This window comes from Chenopodium album, chromosome 6 (genome assembly GCF_948465745.1).
Source record: "Chenopodium album chromosome 6, dcCheAlbu1.1, whole genome shotgun sequence".
In the NCBI taxonomy this organism is placed as follows: Eukaryota; Viridiplantae; Streptophyta; class Magnoliopsida; order Caryophyllales; family Amaranthaceae; genus Chenopodium; species Chenopodium album.
In genome coordinates this window covers 53,096,269-53,120,837 of record NC_137839.1, presented here as the reverse complement: position 1 = coordinate 53,120,837, position 24,569 = coordinate 53,096,269, and the positions used below count along the sequence as shown (strand labels likewise).

General features: G+C 37.9%; 1 protein-coding gene across 1 annotated transcript; it reads right to left on the bottom strand.

Moving 5' to 3' along the window:
• Window positions 1–4,998: 4,998 nt before the first annotated feature.
• Window positions 4,999–23,759, bottom strand: LOC145636089 (phosphoglucan phosphatase DSP4, amyloplastic-like). The gene is made up of 14 exons (XM_081687542.1): window positions 23,396–23,759; window positions 23,220–23,289; window positions 23,069–23,119; window positions 17,847–17,946; window positions 17,592–17,668; window positions 17,440–17,516; window positions 17,214–17,294; window positions 16,172–16,304; window positions 14,078–14,137; window positions 11,930–11,986; window positions 8,097–8,192; window positions 6,378–6,437; window positions 5,993–6,100; window positions 4,999–5,373 (listed from the first exon to the last, which is right to left on the bottom strand). Exons 1-14 carry the CDS (start codon window positions 23,419–23,421, stop codon window positions 5,242–5,244), a joined length of 1,128 nt encoding a protein of 375 aa, XP_081543668.1. The 5' UTR covers window positions 23,422–23,759; the 3' UTR covers window positions 4,999–5,241.
• Window positions 23,760–24,569: the final 810 nt, after the last annotated feature.

The window sequence follows — 24,569 nt, the reverse complement described above, 5'->3', positions numbered from 1 at the left end:
AATCAATGCGTCCGACTGGATGCAAAACTCCTCCCCCAAAACCCACAAGGAGATGGGAGACATCCATCATGCTATCCGGCCTGTACTTAAGGTTGGATAGACATTTGTGGCTGATAATGTCTGAGGAGCTTCCTGTGTCAATCAAGATGCGACCAACCAACTGGTTGGCCACTTTACATTCTATGACCACAGGGTCATCATGCGGCCGTCGGACTTTGCCTCTGTCCTTTTCGGTAATGATGACTTCAGGGAAGGCGGATGTGCTGGCCGCCTGTCCCTCATCAACAGAATGGACCATCTTTCTTAAATGGTCCTTGTTGCCCCGGATGGTTGGGCCACCACCGACGAATTCGCCTGCCATCGTATAAATCAGTTCCTCATCCGTTTCAGAGCTGATAGCAGGATGGGGAGTTTATTTGCTTGACTATCCCGGATTCGATTTTGAAGCCACTTTGGACTTCACATAGGATTTCAGCGCCCCTTTGTCGGCCAGACGATCAAGCATCCGCTTGAGGCTGAAGCAGTCATTTGTGTCATGGCCGACATCCTCATGATAGTGACAGTGCTTGTTCTTCTTCCGATTTTCAGTGGAACCTTTCATAGGAGTCGGCTTCTCAAGAGTCAAACGATCCTTAATCTCCATGAGGATGGAGTAGCTATCCTTGTGGAACTCGTACCTTGGAACATATGGCTTCCACTCTTTCTTTTTCTTCTGGGATGGCTGATCAGAGTTATCAACTGCCCAAATCTGTTTTTTCTTTTTGTTCTCTTCTGGTTTTAGAGACGGCTGAGCAGGCCGACTCTCCTTCTGTCGGTAAGACTTCTTGGAGTCCGACTGTTTATTAGAAGAGCATAGCTCGATCGCCTGTATGTAGGCGTCCACCTCCATCAGTGCTCCTTGGAGGGTGAAGATTTTCTTGTGGACGAGTTTGAACTTGAAAGTCGACCCGTCCTTCAGACCCTTGAAAAAGTCTGTGTAATCCACTTCGTCAAATAGTCCTTAGATATGGATTCTCACCAGATTGAACCGCCTGACGTATGATCGCAGCCCCTCTCTATCTCCCTGCTGCACATGGCCTAGATCAAAGCTCATTTTCTTTGCAAGGATGGTCATAGAGAAGTTAGAAGCAAATAAGAACGTAAGGGTCTTGAAGCTGTTAATGCAACCATTCGGCAAATTGTCGAACCACTGCTGGGCTATGCCCTTCAGGATGGCTGGAAAGCATCGACATCAGGCGGCATCATCCAACCCCTGTAAGTACAGAAGGTGGTTGTATGCCAAGAGGTGGTCTTCTGGGTTGGAGGTACCATCATAGGTTCCAACCGTTATATTTTTCACCTTGGTTGGTTGTTCGGCCACGGCTATTTCCATGGAGAATGCAGAGGGTTGTTCCCTAAGGTTTTGTAGTCGAAGTTGCCAGTCCAAATGCTGATAGCTATATGCTGCCTGTCCTCCGAAGAAGGCAGGCTAGATATAGGGCAAAGCAGGCGGTCGGTATAATGGTTGTGCCATATACTGCGCCGAGTTGATTACATGGGGCTCTGACTGTACGAGGGGGCCGCTTGATGGAGTCCAAGGAGAATTCCTCACAGAGGTATTTTGAAAGCTATCGTGATAAGTCGACGTGGAAGCCGACTCTGACAGCTGCTGATTCCTTAGCTGGTCGATGTATTAACAAGCATTAGGAAATAATTTTTTGCTACCATCCGGCTTTACATGTCGGATGGCTTTTCTTGTCACTGTTTCAGGGAAACGGAGTCTTGAAAGGTCAAACTGGGGCCAAGCCTTCTCCTTTGGAGCAGGATGAGAAGTCGGTTTTCGGTCCCGGACCGACTTTTGCTTTCCAGATTGAGCAGGCTTGGTGGCCGATTGTTCCTTTCTAAGAGCAATCGTCCGCTTGTTGATTAGACCTTTAGTTTCACCCTTGAGGATGCCCATGAACTTCATGAGCTCGTCGCGGGTGATTGGGGCTCGCTGATCCTGCCGCCTAGGAGGGATCAGCCGGCTACCCTGAAGGCTTACTAGATGGTCCAGGGGACCTGCTAGGACCCGCCTGGTTAACATTGCGCTCCCGCTTGTCTTTGTGACGGAGGCGCTTAGAGATGAGTGACCCGTCTGGGGCCACATAGGTTTCGATGTCTCCATCGTCACCTGAGTCATGGTCCATGTGGACCACTATTTCTTCCAGAAGTCGGTTGGTCTCTAAAGGCGGCACAGGTTGTTCTTGTGAAGCCATCTTAGAGGTACTCTCCCCACAGACGACGCCAAATGTTTCGGAATTTTTTGTGTCCCTTGGGAGAGTTACATCTCAAGACTAGATTCAACAAGAACGTTTGTACCTACAAAACAAACAGAGCACCGAATGGTTGGTGGTCCGCCTCCGAAGATTAAGTTAGTATGGATTCGGAATAAAACGTGGAATTTAAGTTTATCTGCTCGGATTCTAAGCTCAGGTGCTGATGTGTCTATTTTATATAGTATTTTACCCCCGTCCCTTGGTCATAATTAGTAGTGTTTTTGGCTCTTTAGAGCCACTTTTATTACTAATTGGTGTTTTCTAGTGTTTTCGTAGATTTGGTTGACTTTTGCAGGGATTTATGCTTTTGGAGTATTTTCCCGAGATATTTTGGAGCAATCACGAGCATTGGAGAAACACAACCAGATTTTATGGCCCAGGGCCGGTTAGAGCCATCGAACAGGTGATTAAGGGCTCGGTATAGGTGATACCGGGGCATTTGGACCGAGTATTCAAGACCCAAAGTGGAAACCCAGATTGGCCCGAAGAATTGGAGCCCAATCGAAGTTCAAGTATTGGCCCAAATGAGCCGCCCGGCCAAAAAGGCTGGCGCCCGGCCGGGCGGGAGAAGCTTGGTCTGGCGCCCGGTGACGCGCCCGGCCGGGCGCGAGATTAGTGTTAGAGTCAAAAAGGCGCGCCCGATCGGGCGGTGCCTCGCCCGATCGGGCGCGTGTATTTTTAGGAGACGATTAGTGTCGTTTTAATTTGCTTTAGTTTAGGATTTTTGTACGGAGTATAAATACTCCTCCGTAATACGATTTTAGCACCTCTTCTCTTATCATCTTCTTCTCTTAGACTTATCTTCTCTCTTAGACTTTCTCTCTCTACTTAGTTTTCTCTCTCTTAATCTCTCTCTAAACTTTTGTTCTTAATTCTTTCATTAATTCCATATTATTTTGGTAACGATTTCTTCTCCCTTAATCTTAGTTATTTATTTTATTCCTTTGATCATGATTTATTTTATTACTTTGATTAGTTTAGTTTTTATTATGTGTGAGTAGTTTAATTTCTAGGGTATATGGGGATCTAATAAATAATATGAAGGGGTAAATTATTGTTGTTGATTATCAATGCTAGATTAATTTCCTATTGATTGATTTAATGCTCTGTGACTAGATTAGGCCTATCTTTTATGCATGAGTTTGACAATATTGATTCAAGAATCGAGAGATGAGAATTAATGTTTAGGTCTAGTTTCAATAGGCAAGTTAATTTATAAATGGTTAAGTCAAGATTCGAGAGATAAGATTTAATACCGATAAATTAATTGTGTGATTGTAATAAGTAGCGAGAGCCCTTTACAATCTGGTTAATTGATGCATTGATGATTGACTATTATTGATTGTTGGTATTGCATGATAATTTCTTATTGGATTGTTTTAATGTTTTACAATTGCGACTTGTAAAAGTATAGCAATATTAAATTGATGAATCGAGCAGATGTTAATTTGATATTAAAGGCTATTTTCAATAAGAACTTAGATCTAGTAAATTGCGAGAGCCTGTTAGATCTGTGTTGATTAATAAATTGCGAGAGCCTGTTAATCATGTTATCTATGCCATGTCAATAATTGATTACTATGTTTTACCCTGGAGTATTATTTATTGGTGAACCTATGCCCTAGATCCCTTTATATACCGTTTTCTCCCTACTCTTATTCTTTGTAGTTTAGTTTCATACTTAATTATAAATATTGGTTACTTAAATAATTTAGATTATAATAATTAATTAGAAGTAAAAAGACTTGTTTCCCTGTGGAGATCGACCCTACTTCCCTATCTACCTTAGTTAGTGATTTAGGTATTTATTTTTTATTAGGGGATACGACTTTACCCTGTCAGGTGCTGTTTGTTTCGACAGCTCGGTAATGATTGGAAAAGGTAACGTCCCCCCATAAATGAGGGGAATGTCCCTATTTATAGGGACCTTAGAAAGTGTGCCCTACCCTAGGGTTTGATTACCTGGGGATTAGGGCAGCGCCGTTTTGCGGCGCCCTCGAAGTTTGGGCCTTGAAGGCCGCCATTTCAAGGGAGGGATATCTGAGTGACACGTGTCACGCATCTGGAGGGTCCATTTGGACACCTCCCAGGGCGACACGTGTCGCTCTCTCATTGGTCCGTTTGGGGGTATTAAATACCCCAAATCACTTTTGATATTTGAAAATTTTAGAATAAGCATTATAATTGAATCTTAATTATAAATTTAATAACTAAATTAACAATTGTAAATAATCAATAATTCATGAACATATATAAATGAGTAGTTCATGAACATAAATAAACGAGTTGTTCATGAACTTATCTAAACGAGCATATCTATGTATGTGTTCAAACTTATTATTAAACGAACTTCAAAATTTGTTCAAGCTCGGCTCATTTATTATATAAACGTACATGAACGAGCTTCAACCGAGCCCAAACACGAGTAGTTTATTGATCAGCTTGGTTTATTTACACCCCTAATGATCACAAAAGTATACAAAGTATATTATCCTAGCCAGAGGAAACAAGTTTCTTGTCAATCAACTAAGCTTGTCAGCTTAGAATTTTAGGTCACTCGTGTGAGTTTCTTGTTTGTCAACTAAGTGACACGTGTGATGTGTTCAATTATGATGTCAATGGTTTTTAATTTAGTTAGTCATGTCTACAGAGGATATAATCGACAATAATGTTAAATATGTTACAAGTTTTCCTTGCAATGTAACTCAAACCTCCAATCCTCCAAGCTTCATAAAACCCACACATATAACTTAAAAATTATTTTATTAGTCAACTTTACATCGAGAGGTTCTTTACATATATCAACCACATTATTAACATAAATATTGAATAGCTAGTGCGGAGTATTTCAGTATTTGGTATAAACTACTAGTATTGCTGCGATTGTATATAGTGTGTGCCTTAAAGTCACTATCACATTGACTTTAATTTGCATCCTTTTACATCATTCATGATCTGAGACTTCCTCGAGAAATTGTCGTATTTTGATTCGTTCATTTGTGGTAAGATCTGGATCTTCCCCAGTTAACCTCTTCCTCACCTGTGCTCTATCACTATCTGGATCATCAGCGGAAACCTGCAGATAGAGATTTGAGTGCAAAAAAACGAATTAAATGCGCAACAAAGGTGTTTATTCAATACAATGGCATCAGCCATTAGGCACCTCAATGACACTTGAAACACTTTCTCCATTACGAAATGATTTTACTATTTACTTCTCTACCTTCTCTGATACACTAGTTTAACTATAAGTATTTTAATTGTGCATTGGTTAAAACAATATTTCATTTGTTACAAATCACATTGCAACCTTGTCTTTTTTGAAAGTTCCACAAATATTGCTTTTCACATTGCGGATATCCAATTTACCCTAGCTAACTTTTCCCTAGTTTCTTTTGCACTTGGATTTTGAGGGTAATTCAAATAAAAATTTTTGTGGTTCCCTCTCACCTTTTACCTACTTTCTTAATTTTTGTGCTTATCACCCCTCACCCAAACCCCCAAAATAATGAGAAATGACGCAACAATTTTGCAACGGAGGTAGTAAACATAATCTAGCTTCTAATGTTAAATTACTTAGTTTACCAACCTCTCATTGGTCATGATGAAATGCATTATACTAATTACGGAGTATATAAAAGAATCTTAAGAGTGTGCAGCAAGAATATCAAACTCTTATCATTTTTGACACTCACCACAACATAGTTATTGGTATGACCATCCTTATTTGTAGGAGTGACAAGTTCATTCTTGTTGCAGGTCCATTCACCATCAACAATATACTTGTACTCGTAATGTCCTTCCTGTTAAAAGGGATAGTGAATGTCATGGAGATCCGTTTGATCGCGTATTTAGTAGTTAAACTTCAGTAGCAACTAGCTTTTTTCATTGAAATGATAATAATATAATCATCCAAGTTATTTCCATATCCATTATTAGGATAGGTAATTAAATCGAAATTTTTACAGAGAACAATATGAAAGGAAAATGATGCTCCAAAAAGAAAGAAAGACAAAATATAAATTAGAAAACAAACTTGTGGCATAGGCTGGCAATAAGGTATATCTACGCATAACTTACCAGCAATTCTCTCTGCAAAATCCAAGCATTCTGCTCCTTGTCAAATTTCAGTGGAACTTTCTATAATTAAAAAACTATTGAGTTAATGATGCTTTGTACAGAATACAAGATACGCAATGAAGTAGCAAAAAGAAATAGCAGGAAAACAGTTCAGTGTATAACACATGCCAAATTAATCAGGATTCAGGAGTGGGAGTCACTTATCTAAAGATTAAGAGGTTTTTTTTTTTTTTTTTTTTTTTTTTTTTTCCAGCTGATTTCCTCATCCAAACTTGTAAGAGCTTATAAACTTAAATTTCTTCAATTTTTTTTTTAAGGTGGATGGACAAAGGCCTTGCTTTCAAAAGAATATATGAGATATTAGTTCCATTTATAAGATAACATGAAAGAAAAGAAAAAAAAATAGAAGCATGGACTTCTTTTTACTAATCCAAACATATCATGCAATTACTTTTCTTGAAAACTAATTCTATGAGGGAGAAATGAAAGAAGGCCTAAAATCATAAGAATAAGATGCTGGTCCAACCTTAATAAATAGATTGTCAGCGCTTAAATTAATTAAATAGTAATAGGTGGTTTGGATGTGCATATTTCGAAAGGGGCATGATCCACGACCCAAACAGTGATGCCACTTACCTATAAAGAAGCCTACTCCCTTTATCCTATAAAGGTGTCTACCTTTGCACAAAGTTTTGGGAGATAAATGGTGTTTGGTTATCAATTGTTATTGAGAATTTCTACACGGTGGCCTCGTGATATTGCAAATTCTATATGTTAAAAAACTTTTTTTTTTAGTTTTTCGAGTGACCTCATGGTATTGCATAACCAATTAGTGTGCTCTTATTAGTATTTTCTAGCTAACCCTTGGTGTTATAATGTTAACTCTTAGCTTAAATAACTAAATTTACTAACCTACCCTTCAAATTGAATCAACCAATCGGAATCCCTACTCTCCCAAACACCCTACTCCACCCCCAAGCACCCAATCACCCATACCTCCTATCTAAACCAACCCACCCATAAGCCACACCAACACCACCAGCCACCCACAGAAACGCCTAGCACCCACCAAAACCTCAAACCAACCACCGAAGGATGGGGTACATATAGTAAATAGATGATCTGCCATGAAACACTTGTACACCTAGCAAATGAACACAATTTACCTAGGCACATAATTACACCACATACACAGAAATGGAAACTCCACTAGTACATGACACGTGTACACCTAAATAACGTTCACTTGGGATCCATCTTTAATGCCAGGAAATGAAATAGTCCAACTCAAACTTCAAAATTGAGAGATGAAATTGGACTGGATCTTTGACTAATAGCACTGGTCATGTATATAGTCTTTCCTTGCCCATGTGCCCAAGATGTGTCTTAACAAGTCAATTTTGTTCTTCCTCCGTCCATAGAGTTCCAATGTTTGTAAGAATCTGAAATGTGTATTTCAGAATTCAAAAAGCAGTTGGACTCAGCCACTTAGAAAATACCTCTTCCTGATTCACCATTTATCTAAGGTTTTCCAAGATACTTAGTCCTAAACCTCACATCTTAAACAAAACAAAACAAAAATGCACCATTGTCAATTGATGAGGTAACCCACTATCTTTCCAAATAATAATAAACATTAGTTAAGCAGAAGAGCAGTTAACTAGCCTATATGTAAGAAAAATATCAGAAAAAACAGAATACAGATTATAATATTGTTACCTGGCCCCAACCAACATCAAGCCCAGAAATTTCAACAAGGGTACAATTTGGATCATCCCATTTGCATATGGTTGACTTCTTTTTGAGGCCTGTAAGCTTTAGAAAAACAGCAAGACATGCACAATTGTGAGCAAACAGACAGGAGATAATTTTCAGAGACTAATTTAGGTACTTTATTGTTTTCACAACATCATGAAGACATCAAACTCTACTGGTTGAGTGAACACTATGTTTCTTGGTCAAGGGGAATGTTGTATATTTCGTATTTATTAAGGCTTTTACTTAACTAGGTTTGACGCAAAAAAGAATAATTCAATCAAAGACAAAGCAGAAGAAAAAAAAAATGATAAATCAAAAAGGTATCACAGAGTGTCCGCTATACTAGGTCTCTATCGGGACTTTAATTGCCATTTTGGGCCACTGAATAGGGGATTAAAGGGGAGTATATATACCTTTAAGTCATGCAATTAAGGGATATTCAGATTATTAACATTAATTTCTTAGATTAAGGGTGTATTTTAGAGTGAGAAAGTGGAACTAAATTGTTAAATCTTCAGCATTCAACAAAGCTTCAAATTTCAGTAATTTCTTCATCATAATTCTTACTCTCTCTGTCCCTATTTTTTTTTTACCCCATTATACTTTTCATGGTCTCCAAGACGCGTCTTAAAATAAATATATCTCTATTTTCATGCACGTAAAAATGTAAAAAATTATATTAATAAAATATGCAATGAGTCCAACACGATCCCACGTGATCAATGGTAACAATGGGACAAAAAATCATGGACGGAGGGAGTATTTTCTTGCTTTCCAATTCGTTATTACTTAGTTGATGTTAGTTGATAGTTGTTAATCAAAGATTAGTGTTTTAACCTTATATTAATCATGTTTAGTTTATCTTGGTTGGTTATATTGTAACTTGATTTCAATGGTTTTGATGTAAATATCCCTACTTTCAGCTAGATTTCTAGCTAGGATAGGGGGTGATGGGTTGTTTGTGATGCTTGATGATGATCTTATATGATTAAGTTGAAATATTTTTGTACCTCGAGCTATTTGGTGATGTCCTTGTTGCTTGGGGTCTTTTTGACCAAATAACTTCTTGACAGTTACTGTTATTAAAATAGTTATACAACGTGAGCTAGTTTAGTGTGTTTGCTTAAACTAATAGCCAAAATTATAAAAATCAGAATTCTACGTTGAATTAAAAGGGGCTCTCATAATTGAATCGTAATCAAGACATCATATCCAATTTTAATTAAATATATTTGAATTATGAGACCTAATTATGAATAGAAAATAGTTTTTTACTCATTAAACAACTGATAATTGACAATATATATCTATAAATAACTTTGTAGGCAATAGGCATGTTTTAAACTTGTAAGGATTTCGCTACTTAAGAAAAATATAAAATTAGGTAGAATCGTAATTGAATCGTATCACATACATGTATAGTAAAATCATAAGATTCTAAGATTTAAATTATGATTTTAATAACAATGCTAATGGCTAATGCCGACCATAGAAATTAGGTGCTTGAACATCTAGTGTGTGAGGACTGCGGGAGTGACCTTGTGTGACAAGTTACCCCTTTAATACCTCTTTGATCAACTAAATCATCGTTAATTGTTAATTTTCTCGTGAATAGCTTAATCCACCTTCCCTAGGTTTGTTTTTTTTCTTACTGCGGATTGTATTTTAATTCTTCAGATTTATTTAACTGCCTTATTTGTTAGTTATTCAACTTTCTTAATCATCAAAAACAAAAACAGAATGCGTAGGCTTGAATAGTAAATGAATTAAGGTGATTGCATTTTGAATCCTTGTGGCAATATGACCTTGGTTATCACTCCACTTCGGTTAGTGATTAGTTTGGAATTTATTAGATAATGAGAGATAAAATTCCAAACTATCTTTCCTTATCAAGTGTCAGCTAAAAAAAATGGTATGTAAAAAAGTGCATGGAAAAATAACTTTGTAAGAATATATACCATAAAAATATACTTCCTCCGTTCTATTAATATTGCAACAATGGACTTTTTGCACTATTCATCACTCTTGTTTGACCATATAATATGAGTTATACGTTAAGCAAAATATAGTCAAGTAGGATCTTGATGGATTCGTCACATATAATACCTTCACAATATCAACTTTTTATAATTTTTACTCTTACATAATTGTAGATATTTAGCATATAAAATGTGTTTTGGGATGCGTAATTTCCTCCTTGTTGCAACATTAATAGAACGGAGGAAGTATATATTAGTTTTAGAATTGGGTGGCACACAAATTATATTTTAGTTGGGAGATTCAATTCTTGTATACCAAGTTGTGGAAGTTTCTTTGATCCGGTTGAACAAGGTATATATTCTGAGTGGCTATATCATGGAGGACTGTCATGTGCAGAAGTGTGTGAGCCCCTCACACCACCAAGCCTTAATGAGGGGGTGAGATATGAGAAGCAAAATATGTGAGCTTTGGTGGAAAAAGGTTTACCTACTTTGCATGTACAAAATAGGGTTGTGACAAGGACTGTGTGCTTGTAAGAAGGGGTACAAGTTTAAAATCATATATTGGCTCAAAGAGAATCTGAGACAATAATTAGTGTTTTTACTTTCCAATTGTTTCATTTTTGTCAATATTTGAGGTTATGTTGCAGGGTGGATATGTTGAATCTCGAGGAGTTACTCTGCTCTGCATTATTGAAGCTTGGCTTCTATTCGCACTTTGATAGGTTTAAGGTTTTATGCATATGTATCAACAAAAAAGATGTGTTTTACGGGTCATATACTATGACATGCTAAGATACTTCATAGTTAAGAGTGATTGGATGAGAGTAGTCTTGAGTTGGGTGACCTTAGGACATATATTGGTGTATAGGACTAGTTTTCAGATTAAAAAGTACCATTTCATAAATATCCATGACTCACAAGGTGGCTACAAGTACTACAAAATGGCACAAGAGACTTTGCTTGAAAGTCAAACTAGCCTCTTAACAAGGAAGATTTGGACCTCCATTGCATGTCAAGATTATATGTAAGAACCAACCAAGAATAACAAACATTAATTTTTGTTTATAGAAATTTGACTACACTACAGATACCAACAAAGTAAACCTTCCTCTTAAGGGATTCATACACTAACATACTCATGTTTGGTGTGAAGTTGTCCTTTAAGGAATACTCAAGGTCCTCAGTTACGAGCAGCATTATCTGCCACTAGAAAGGGGGTTAGGGTCACACAAATTTCCTCTACAAACTGGTATTAGAGCACAAGGTCTGATATAATGATGGTGACTATGAACAAGAGAAATTTTGGAACTTATTGGATCATAAAAAAACAGTTAACACGTGTAATTAGTTATTTGGTTTAATCTACTAGGGCTACTACAACATGCAAGTTGCTATCTTATGGCCTCGACCTCAACAATAAGAGTGAAATACTAGAAAGTTACTGAAATGAATTTGCGGCCGGATAAAATTATAAATGATAAAAATAATAATAAGTGAGCAAATAGAATATTGCTGATTGAAGACTACAATTTTATGTATATGTTTTACTAGAATACAATAAAATTTTTCATTTATTTATAATTTGGAGGATAACTAGTAATATATTATTAAGCAGAAAAAACACTACGTACTATACATACCATCCAAATACACTATGAACTCTCTCCTCCCTAAAGGGCATATATAAACACTAAATGCAACCTTCAAGGAGATAAAAACAAAAAAAAAAATGATTTTGCCAAATCAATTGGAGGCTAAATGAGAATATACAAAAGGAACTGTAAAGATGAAGTCTGCAAATAAACAACTCACAATGTCAGCTGTTGCACTTTTAATAGCATCCAATTTAGGGCAACAAGAACGTTTGCTCTGCAAGAAAAGATCAGCAATAAGATTTACCATCTTAGACAGCATTAAAAAAAGGTGATAACTAATAAATATATACTTGTAGCTGATAGAGTAGTCCAACCCAAAACACAAACTAATTTTAGCATATACTACCTCTGATTCTTTTTAGTTGACACGTATTCGTTTTTAGGAAGTTTTTTTTTAGTTGACACGTTTCTTTTTGGGGTAAATTTTTTACCTTGCATTTACAAGGTACCCCACTTACTTTTTCATTCTCTCTCACTCTCTCTCCTCTCCTTAATATATGTGCCTAAATCAAACGCGTCAACTAAATAGAAACGGAGGAAGTATTTAACAAGGGTAGAATACCTACTGGGTATATAAATCAATCTCCCCTTTGCAAAGTATGGGCTAACCCATACACACACACACACACAACTGATACACTCACTCTGTCCCGAAAGATTTCCCTAGAACACCATATTAATGTACTCTCTGTCCCACAAAGATAGCACCAAGTTCACTTTGTTAAAGAGAAAAGCAAGGCAGGTTGGTTGGTGGGACCAAAAATGAAGTTTGTGAGAGACTGAGAGAAATGTATTTGTCCCTTATACCCACTTATAATATGGAAGGAACTCAACGGGACATCCAAAATGAGCAATTGGGGGTTGGGGGGGATGGAGGAGGGTAAGATATCGGTTTACTTATGCTTTACAGGTTGTATTTTGTAAGTAAATATTTCATTATCTTTAAATGTAATTTATAACAAAAAATAAAATAAATAAAACACATACACACACCTTTATCTAAATAATGTTGGCCAGTTTCAATCAAAAATTAGAAATATAGCTGTCTCAGATTCACAGATTACTCTAGTTAGGAAATGGGTAAACAAAATGAATGTTGATTCTTTATATGAAAAGGTTATCAGTAGGGAACCTTGTATCTGTGCATCCAGCAGAACATATAAATTTACCAAAAGATAAGAGAACAGGCATAACCATAACCCATATTTACATTACACCAAATGGTTGGATAATTGACAGGTAAAACCATTGGAAGTATAGAATCTTTTGAAGTTGCTGACAAAAAACAAATTAGTTTAACATGTTATAATTATGTGAAATTGATTGCTAGTACATAAAATTTTGCATTAAAGTATTAAACCATGGAGTTGTGAGTTTGACTCTAGTCAATGTATACCAGAAGTCAAAAGATGCAACTCTAACGTAAGTTGCAAATGCCTAGGAGAGCTAAAGGAAAGTTTCCCACCAAATAACACATGTTATCAATATGTAATCTACAGAAAGCATCAGCGAGAGATGGATTAACAGCTTTTATAGTAGCTCGACTACTGCCTGTTTCAACCTTCCTACATCTATCTACATTGTTGTTACTGCTTCCTCACTTCACAGATAGGAAGATTAGCAAAAACACAATGATGCTGTTCTCACTAGAGTTCAGAGATACACCATCTTCACTTCTTTTTGGCTTATTAAGACTGCAGACTGGGACATATTATCCCAAGAACCAGGAGGAAATATGAGCTTCCTTTAAATCATAAACTTTGCTTGTATGATAGTAATATTCCAAAACTGCTATAGAAAATACAAAGTACTGAAGCTCTTGCACAGGCACCATGTACATTGAATTTCTCTGAGACTTGGTTAGCACATTAAGTCTGGAGACTTTGGACCCTAAAGGCATAAACAATTTGTTGTCTTGGCTTCTATGGCATATTTGTATTTGCCAAATACCAACATGCTGTGTCGTGGGAAAAAAAAAAAAAAAAAAAAAAAAAAAAAAAAATCCCAGGACCAGTTACAGTACTGGAAAAAGGATTGGAAATACCTTGTATGTCTATACAAATTTAGCAATATCAGTCTTCTTTTATCATTTAAAAGTATATCACATAAAATTGGTAAGGCGGCAGCACTCAAGGGCATGAAATCCTTTTTTTTCGACTTTAAAAAAAAAATTAGTAAGAGTTTAGATCAAAACATCAAATGCCTTACTCCCTTGGTAAATGAATGGTGCCAAATCAAACAACATTGACAAATAATAGATCGATCCATGCAGCACAAATGAATAATTGAAAGAATGCACACGTACCAGCAGTAACCTGTGGGCTTCATTTAGCCTATATCCTTGAACCCAATACATGTAGGCTAACTGCAATTCAGTCATGAATGTTAGATTATAGCACGATAAGTGCAATAGGCAAAAATGCAGCAAATAAAGTAATGCAAAGTGTTTCATCTTTTTCCTGTTTATCTGCCAGAAATTAAGACAATAAATAGACCAAATAAATGCATCTCTAGTTTCAAGGTGCGGTACCGATTAAAGTTAAAAAAAAATAATAATAAATAAAATAAATTCACACAAATATAATACATGTATGTTTATTGTGTTGATAGTGATCTATTGGCAAAATGTGTAGGTATAAAGCACTTTTTAGTTTACAGACTCCATAATCTTTGAATACCATGATATTGGTTTTGGGCTTGGAAATGTTAATGCCAATAATATCACGTTCTGTATGCAGTATAATTTTCCCCCTAAAACCTCATTCTCCTTCCACCCTCTCCCCACCCTCCCTTTTCTCTGCTCTGGGTCCAAAAGTTGTATATAAATATTTCACTTCAAATGAGGAGTCTTTTTTACCCCCTATCATTATCACCATTACTGAGTCTTCTTTCCCCTTTCTCATTTTTGCCATCATTACATCAATTTCAAGGTCTAAGAAAAAATTGCCAGATAATCTACAATGAGATTAAGTTTGGGATGCCAAAATCCACTTTTATGTGATCTTGAGCAGTGGAATATAACTGTAGACCAAAAAATTTTGAAGCCATAACTTCAGTTTCAATGAAGTTCCATGACGCGCGTGCACACAAGCACATATCCACAATGTCAGCGAGCACTATAAGCTCAGACATCCTCCGGCAGACACAGTTTACCTTGCTAACACAATTGACATCTATTTTACGAATTAAGATAAACAAACTCAGAGGCTGATTTTGTGGCGAAAAAAAAAAGTAAAGGCAGTTCCTCAACAATATTGCGTGGCTACGAGATGAAAATAATGTAATATATAGTAAAGGCTGCCTATATCTTGTTTAGTAATATAGTCAAAAGATTCCAACAGTTTACCAAAATTTTAAGTAATCATACAGAAACTTCAGGTCACCAAATCAAATCTAACCTCATACAGTAGAATTAAAATATCATTATATTTGGGCTTCATCAAAACAGTCCAATTCTAATTGTGTGAACTTCTTGTATTGTCAGATTGTTCTATCTTAACTAAAGAAGTATTAATATCAACCATAGTAGGGAAAAAAAAAAAAAAAAAAAAAAAGCCACAGTATCGCCCTATTGTATTTTGATTGTCATGATTTGTTACCTTTTTTGTAAGCTAAATTATACAAGGAAAAAAAAAATCAGAAAGAAAATATTGTGATGAATCAGCAGCAGACCGTACAGCCACCACTGAAGGTGTACACTAGGATGGAGAAGAACCGAGACTTGGCAACAGGGGACCAGCAACAAGCAAACAACAGTCATTAATATTCCACTAAGGGGGCGAGCAACATGGTAGGAGGAGGGACTGCTCTGCTCTGCTGTGACCGTGGTCAGCTAGTGAAGACTAATTAGCAATTATGGATTGTAGTACTTTTGGTAGTATGTTTTGTATATATAATGAAAAAGGTTTAGCTTTGATGTTATGTTGAGTATTGAGACCTTAATGAGAGTTTGGTAGCCTGAAGTTACCTCTTGAGAGTGATAACCTCAAGTTATCAAGACAACCTTTTGGCTGGGATTAATGAAAACTTGAATCTTTCAGCTATTTCCTGTTTTATTTGTTCTTATCTCTTGTGTTGCAAAGTCAGTTCATTACAAATATCTAGAAAGTATCCCCCATTTGATTAAACATTGACTATGTTTCATGAAAAAAAACCTAATAAGAAATAATATACATCACTTACAATAAGGACAGGATAAATTGGTAGACCAACTAATAGAACTTCATAAACATTTTTATACTTTGACCATCCATTATTAGCAAAAAATTTCAGCAGTAAATCCAAATGAAGAAACAGGGGTTTGAATAGGAAAATGAAACAGTTGAACAAAAGTAGACATGAAAAAACAAAATGACAAACACAAGTAGACGATAGAGAACAAAAGTGATATAGAGCATACCGCAACAGCAGGAGCTCTACCCATTCCAGCAGTACAATGTATGTAGGCAATGCCTCCATTTCGGTTCATAGCCTTATATAACTTGCTCACCACAGCTGGAAGCCTCATCCGTAAATCAAACCCGTCAAAGTCCCTGTCATATTAAAATTTTTAATCCAAAATTCTTCAAAAGGGCTAACCAACACGACAGGGCATGTGGAACTTAATGGTAATGCCTTAATCTTTAGATAGAACAGCCTTAACGAAAGAACACTACCACCAAGTGTGAAACTCGCTGCATGGATTGTGTAGAGAGGTTAATATGTACAGTGCAACACACCTTTCCTATCTAAACAAGAAGCACTCAACATGCATCACCAACAAGCTAAGTTTTAATAATATGGCATTATTACACCGTTCATGTCAATTTTTAACACAAGCGTTTTATACCATACAGAATTAAACTGAAACACTGCTGTTACCATAAACCGACACCTCCACTTTAAATGAACTTTTCCTTGATCTATATAAACAAACTTAAATTTATGAACAAAATTTGAAGCCAAAGTCTTGAGAGAAAATCAAATGTTTTAAGCCATTGCAAGGCAAAGACATCCTTCCTTTTAACTCCTTGTTTATGATCTGGGCACAAGGATTTAAAGTAAGATGGCAATTTGGTATATTCTGCGCCACCAGCCCAGATGGAGCAAGTAAGGGCATGACTTTGACAGGAAGTGGACAGGTGTGGCTGTCAAAAGTCACAACCGTCATGGGTACCAAGTAGGTGGTGTATTTATAAGCTTTTCCACCTCGTATTGACCCATCCTGTACTTCATCAACCCACCTACTCTTACCACCCCATTTGAAAGCATACTCTACCAGATTTTGGCCTAAACAAGATTGTCCAAATAAATACCCAATGTCGAAGTTTTGAGTATAGAACATGGGAGCAAAAGAAAATTTTGACATTTGTCTATTATAGCCACTGAAGGTATGGCTTGCAAATGCTCGAGATTCAAGAGGCAGTAAAGAATTACAAAGGATAGATCAACTCATCAACAACCTTATTTCAGCACGGATATGTTCTATATCAATATATTTTTCTGCATACTTCTGAATAGCTTTGATATCAACTCCAAAATATCTAAAAGAAGTTAAGAAATCATCAAGAGTATTTATGTCAGAAAAAATTAAACAGCAAACATATATACAAGGATTCAATATATTTTTTGGTTCAATGTTTGCAAATTTAAGCCACCAGAAGACTCGTATACACCAATAGAGGATACTCTAAATCTGGATCTTGTTGGAGACAGAAAATTGTTTTAACACCAATATTTCGAAGTTTGTCAACATCTGCAGGACTCTGCATTTGAGATAATGCGTTATAGAAGAAAAAGTTTTCAAGGCATAGAACCAACTACAGGCAGAAGATACATACCTGTAGGCATGAACCGACAATCAAGTCTGGCCGAATAAAATTATAATTTATCCCTAATTCATGCCTGTAAGTCAGAGCTGCGCATTCAAAAGTTAGAATAGATAAATAACACTGGCAAAGGAGATACCTCAGACACCAAAAGGCAACAAACGAAAAAGCAAAGCTCTTCATATACAGAACAACAGAAATAGACAGTGTAATAGCTCATCGACTCATCGTTATAATTCATTGAAACCTAGGAAAGTTCGGACTTACAAGCACCCATTGCTTCTGTCATGGTATCACTGTATACATCTGATTTCTTCTCCTCCGCAACCTCGCTCATCTCACTGCTGGATTTTGAGCCAGAAACTGCCTGCATAGTAACATTGACACTATCCTTTATATCATGATGTATACAGATTCACTAAACACAAGTAGAATGTCCTAAAACTAACTAGTTACATGAATTGTATTAAACAACATGCAGCCACAACTTCCATTCCATTTATCACTAACAAAGACACCAAAAATTAGTACTATCTTTTCTTAATTGAGAGCTCAACAATGACTAGACCCACATGATATTGTTAGATATATATACTCTTCATACTCTTGTGTAATTAGCAACTGTTTGTATTCTCATCATTCTCATCATTTAGGTTGTAACACTCACCTATATATATTGGATTAATGAGATAACCTCCTCTAAGGAGAATTACACAATATTCACTATCTTACATGGTATCAGTTGCCTAAGGGGTCTTTCTATCTTCTTTCTCCAACCCTCTTCGACCCTTGGCCTTACCGTAGCCTCCTGCCAGCCGCCAATTCCCCTTCCGTCTTCCATGGCTAACGCCGAAGAAATCCCTAAACCTCCCTCTACCACCTTCCAACCCGCCTATGCCGTAAACAACATCAAAAATCTGATTAGCATTACCCTTGATCAAGAGGATGGACAATACGCTACATGGGTTGAGCTTTTCCACATTCAAGCGTGTGCCTACAATGTTCTTGACCATATTGATGCAACCGTTTCTCGACCGACAGATATTGATGATGCGACATGGACGAGGTTAGATGCTATTGTGAAAGGCTGGATTTACAGTACTATTTCCAGGGACCTTGTTCACACTATCATGAAGCAAGGTGCAACCGCTCTTGAATTATGGACTCGACTTGAAGAGGTCTTCCATGACAACAAGCACACGAGGGCAGTGTATTTGGAGGAGAAATTCAACAATACTCACCTTGAGAATTTTGCTAATATGGCAGATTATTGCAAGGAGATCAAGCTACTTGCCGATCAATTGAGTAATGTCGACAATCCGGTCTCCGAACGGAAGATGGTCCTCCAATTGATTTCTGGTCTACCCGAAGGGAGATATGATACTGTTGCGGCGATGATTTCCCAAACCGAACCAACACCTTCCTTCAACAAGGCTCGCTCCATGTTTCTTTTGGAAGAAACCCGGAAAATTAAACAAGAAGAACACGGTCAGACCGCCCTAGTTGCGCAGCAATCTCCGGCAGCCGCCGCGTCACCATCACCACAACAGCCCCAGACGCTGACCGACAACCCCCGTGGTGGTGGTGGTCGTGGTGGGCGAGGTCGTGGGCGTGGGAATAACAAAAATGCAAAAGGCAGAGGTAGGGGACGAAATCCCAACAATCAGCAACATCAACAGCCCTACCCTCCATCCTTTTCGGCCCAGCACCAAGGCCCACAATGGGGAGCCCAGCCCTTCTGGCAGCAACAGCCAGGCAATTGGGCCTCCCCCCCTTGCCCCTATCCCACGGGTCAGATACCGCAGCCCAGAAGCCAGCAACAATCCTTGTTGGGCCCGCGCCCAACCCAGCAACAAGCGTATGCTGGCCCACCTCCCAATGGGTACGGTCCACCTATGACCCCAACCGAATTTGGCCAAGCCTATAGCTCCATGGGTTTTCAGACTTCCGACAATGGTTGGTACATGGACACGGGGGCGACTTCTCATATGACTCGTGACTCGGGTAATTTTTCTAAACTGTTTAATTTGAGCATTCCTCAATATATTTTGGTCGGTGATGGCAAACGCATTCCAATTCTTGGCTACGGGTCCACTACTACTCCCCCACCAAATTCTTCCTTCCACCTTAAAAATGTCCTATATGTGCCTAGCATCATTAAGAACTTAATTTCTGTGAGAAAATTCTCTTGTGATAATTCTGTTTCTATTGAATTTGACCCTCTTGGTTTTTCTGTGAAGGACCTTCATTCGGGGAACATTCTAGCGAGGTGCAATAGTGTGGGGGATCTCTATCCACTTTCTTCAACTTCCGCTTCAAACACTAATCTCTCTCTAGCTGCAATATCTCCTTCAACCTGGCATCATAGACTTGGACATCCCGGCGCACCTATTTTTGATTTTCTTAGGAAAAATAATCTTATCAATTGTAATAAGAAAATTAGTACTCCTTTTTGCTATTCTTGTCCTTTAGGAAAACATGTACGACTCCCTTTTAAGTCGTCTTCTACTGTAACGTTTTCCCCTTTTGATATAATACATGCGGATTTATGGACATCTCCTATTACTAGCAAATTGGGTCATAAATATTATTTGGTGTTGCTTGATGACTTCTCTCATTTTGTTTGGATTTTCCCTCTAAAATTCAAATCTCAAGTCTATGACATTTTTCTACAATTTCGAGCCCTTGTCAAAACACAATTTGAAAGGGAAATTAAAACCTTTCAAAGTGACAATGGGCGTGAATTCGATAATTCACCTTTTCTAACCTTTTGTGCAAAACATGGCATGCTTTTTCGATTCTCTTGTCCAAACACGTCCTCCCAAAATGGCAAAGCCGAGAGGATCATTCACACAATTAACAACATGTCCCGCACCATTCTCTTTCATGCATCTCTCCCTCCTTCCTTTTGGGTGTTTTCCGTTCACATGGTGGCATATATTTTAAATATCCTACCATCCACCACTATCCAAAACAAGACCCCAACCGAAATCTTATATCGTAGGCTCCCTACCTATGATCATCTCCGCACCTTCGGTTGTTTTTGCTACCCTAATCTTAGCGCCACGGCTCCACATAAGCTTGCACCACGGTCTAAGCCGTGTGTCTTTTTGGGTTTCCCTTCTAATCATCGTGGATATCTTTGCTACGATCTCTCTTCCAATAAAACTATCATATCACGTCACGTCACCTTTGCGGAAAATATTTTCCCTTTTTCCGACCTTCACCAATTTCGTGACAGTGACTATAGTTTTTTGGATTCTCAATTCTCACCTACTGTAGCACCTTTCCTTACCCACCCTACTGCCGGCCCAATCCAACAAACACAAGCTGGCCCAATCCCACAACAAACACAAAACCGTGCTCCCTCCTCTCCTAACTCCCCTATTCGCTCTCCCTCTCCCCCAACAGATCAGCCCAGTCCGCAGGTGGGCCGCGGACAGGCCCAACACGCCACACCCCACCTGCAGACTCCTCTGTCCAACAGCCCATCCTCACCAAATTCTCCCTCTATCCAATTTGGTTCGTTACCTCCTACCCCAATTCAAAGTCCACAAGCTCGGCACACCCCACTGCCTTCCCATTCAATGAATACTCGTGCCAAATCTGGAATTTTCAAGCCGAACCCCAAGTATAATTGCTCGGTTCAGGCCATCTCTTCTCTTCCTAAAAATCCCAAATTAGCCTTACTTGACCCGAATTGGAATGCCGCCATGCATGAGGAATTTAATGCTCTTACTGAACAGCATACTTGGGATCTTGTTCCCAAACCGGGTGGGGTGAATATTATTCGATGTATGTGGTTATTTAAACACAAATACAGGGAAAATGGTGATTTGGAGAGGCATAAAGCTAGACTTGTTGTCAACGGCAAGTCTCAACAGGTTGGGGTTGATTGTGATGAGACATTCAGTCCTGTTGTGAAACCTGCGACGATCCGTACTGTTTTGAGCATTGCTATGGGGAGGGATTGGCCTATTCATCAGCTTGATGTTAAAAATGCTTTCCTTCATGGGGATTTGAAAGAGACTGTTTATATGCATCAACCTCCGGGTTTTGTGGATCCTAGTGCCCCTCACTATGTTTGTTGTCTTAACAAATCTTTGTATGGTCTCAAACAAGCTCCTAGGGCGTGGTACCAGCGTTTTGCTAATTATCTTCTACAGATTGGTTTCGTGTGTAGCACAAGTGAGAACTCCCTATTTATTTTTCGACAAGGTGCACAGGTTGCTTACCTCTTATTGTATGTCGATGATATCGTTCTCACTGCCTCCTCTGAGAAACTCAAAACTGACATAATTGCTCTTCTCAAATCCGAGTTCTCTATGTCTGATCTGGGACAGTTGAGTTTCTTTTTGGGTATTTCAGTTAGCCGTACTGCACATAGTATGTTTCTACATCAGAGTAAGTACGCGGAGGAGATCATACACAGGGCTAAGATGGATAATTGCAAATCTGTGGCCACTCCAGGTGATACCAAATCCAAGCTTGGGGCTCTTGATGGTCCGCCAGTGAGTGACCCCTCACTCTACAAGAGTCTTGCGGGTGCTCTTCAGTATCTCACCTTTACTAGGCCTGACATTTCATATGCGGTTCAGCAAATATGTTTGTTCATGCATGACCCACGGGAACCGCATTTTAACGCTCTTAAGCGTATTATTAGATATCTCAGAGGCACTTTGGATCTTGGGCTTCATTTGTATCGCTCTGCTCCTACCAGACTCGTGTCCTACACGGATGCCGATTGGGGGGGCTGCCCTGATACGCGCCGTTCTACATCTGGGAATTGTGTCTACTTGGGTGATAATCTGGTTTCTTGGTCAGCGAAGCGACAAGCTACTTTGTCCCAATCTAGTGCCGAAGCAGAGTATAGAGGCGTCGCTAATGTTGTTGCCGAGGTTTGTTGGCTTCGTAATCTTCTACTCGAGCTACATTCTCCTTTGCGTAAGGCATCCCTTGTTTATTGTGATAATATTTCCGCGGTGTACTTGTCTAGCAACCCCGTCCAGCACCAGCATACCAAACATATAGAGATGGACATTCACTTTGTTCGCGACAAGGTTGCTCTTGGCCAAGTCAAAGTTCTCCATGTTCCTTCCTCATATCAGTACGCCGATATTTTCACAAAGGGATTACCGCGACAACTATTTCTTGATTTTCGCTCCAGTCTCAGCGTTCGTCCTCCTCCCGCTTCGACTGCGGGGGTGTGTTAGATATATATACTCTTCATATTCTTGTGTAATTAGCAACTGTTTGTATTCTCATCATTCTCATCATTTAGGTTGTAACACTCACCTATATATATTGGATTAATGAGATAACCTCCTCTAAGGAGAATTACACAATATTCACTATCTTACAGATATATTCTCAACACAATCAAATCAAACAACAAAATTCAGCAATAAAATGGACAAACTCATAGCACATTACAACTCGAAAATTGAAACCCAAAAATCAAAATGTCGAAACAAGAGGTCATTACTAACCTTTACAGCCACACTCTGGCGAATATCCAGATCATTAGCATTCATCACAGGCTACATATTCCACCCCAAAACAAATTAACACACAAATATATTGAAAATTTAAAATCATCAACTAATTATTACACAAATTTGAAAGAGGGGAAGAGCATACCAACATATGAACAAAGCTTGAAGGTTTAATTTCATGGGGTTTGAAGAATTCAGATGGCAAAGCATAAAGCCTGATTATAACCCAAAATACCAACATATAAATAAATAATATTGAATGATAAGCAAAAACAAGAACAATAATTTAAAATTGTAAGATTAACGACTAAAACCGTTTACCTGGGAAAATTCTGAAGACAATTCATTGCAAAATTATAAAAAATGCAAAAGATAAAAGCGACAGCAAAAAGAGGGGATCTTTCTTCTTTGTTTGTAAAGCTGAAAGGGGAGTACTCTATAAAAATGCACGAAATAATTGGTGGGACACTGGGTATAACAGATATTTTTTGGTTAGATCTTCAAGTTTGGAATTTGGAATATTACATTATTAAATTAAATTAGATTAGAAGAGGTGTCAAATTGTTAGTTTGGTGAAGTTGGATTGGGTTGGGTTTAATATGATCATTATTTATCAAATCAAAATCCAAAAAAAAAAATAAAAAATAAAAATTCTAGTCTGGATTGTTAGATCATGCTGCAATTATGAGAAAATGCAACTTTCTCTATTTCAATCTATGAATATGGAGTACTAAAATAACAATTGTTGACTTCATCCCTTTTCAAATTGTATTCATGTCAAATTGTGGTAGAAAACTTTTCCGCCTAAATCAATTATATATATATATATATATATATATTGAACAGCAAAAATATTTCATTAATTAAAAGTCATACAACATTTACAATATAGATTCGACGTTAACAAATACATAAGATATTGAATCAAATAAAATTTTTCCTCATAAAAACTACGATCGTCGAGTAGATCTTGCACTGTGGAACATCTCCCACTTATATCGCTGGAAAATACAACCTTGTTGGAGAGACACTCTAACAATCCTTTGTAGCCATGAGGATGTTTTTCTTCTGATTCATCTGTCTACATTCGAAAACTTGATAACTTTTTCACCAACGAAATAATTTCACGACAATCCATTAGATCTAATATCGTGGATTCAAAACTAATAAATTTCTCCCCCGAAAAGAGGAGATAAACCCTGTCTTTAGAAGAAGATCGGAAACCCTTTCTTTCGAGAGAGAAAAGTTCCTCCCAAAAGGAAGAATCATTATTATAACCCCTAAAAACTTTAAAGAAACTAGGATTGAGGCTTTCCACCAGTTAAAACCGATGGAAGCTCCTTTAAAATTCAACAATGGAGGCTAGGATTTTGGAGAGAGGAAGGAGGAGAGAGGAGAGGTTTTTTTGAGCTCCAATTTGAAAACTCTCCGCCTAAATTAATTGCAAACATCATATCCTTATCCTTACTAGTTGTGGACCCACTCGCGTTGCGCG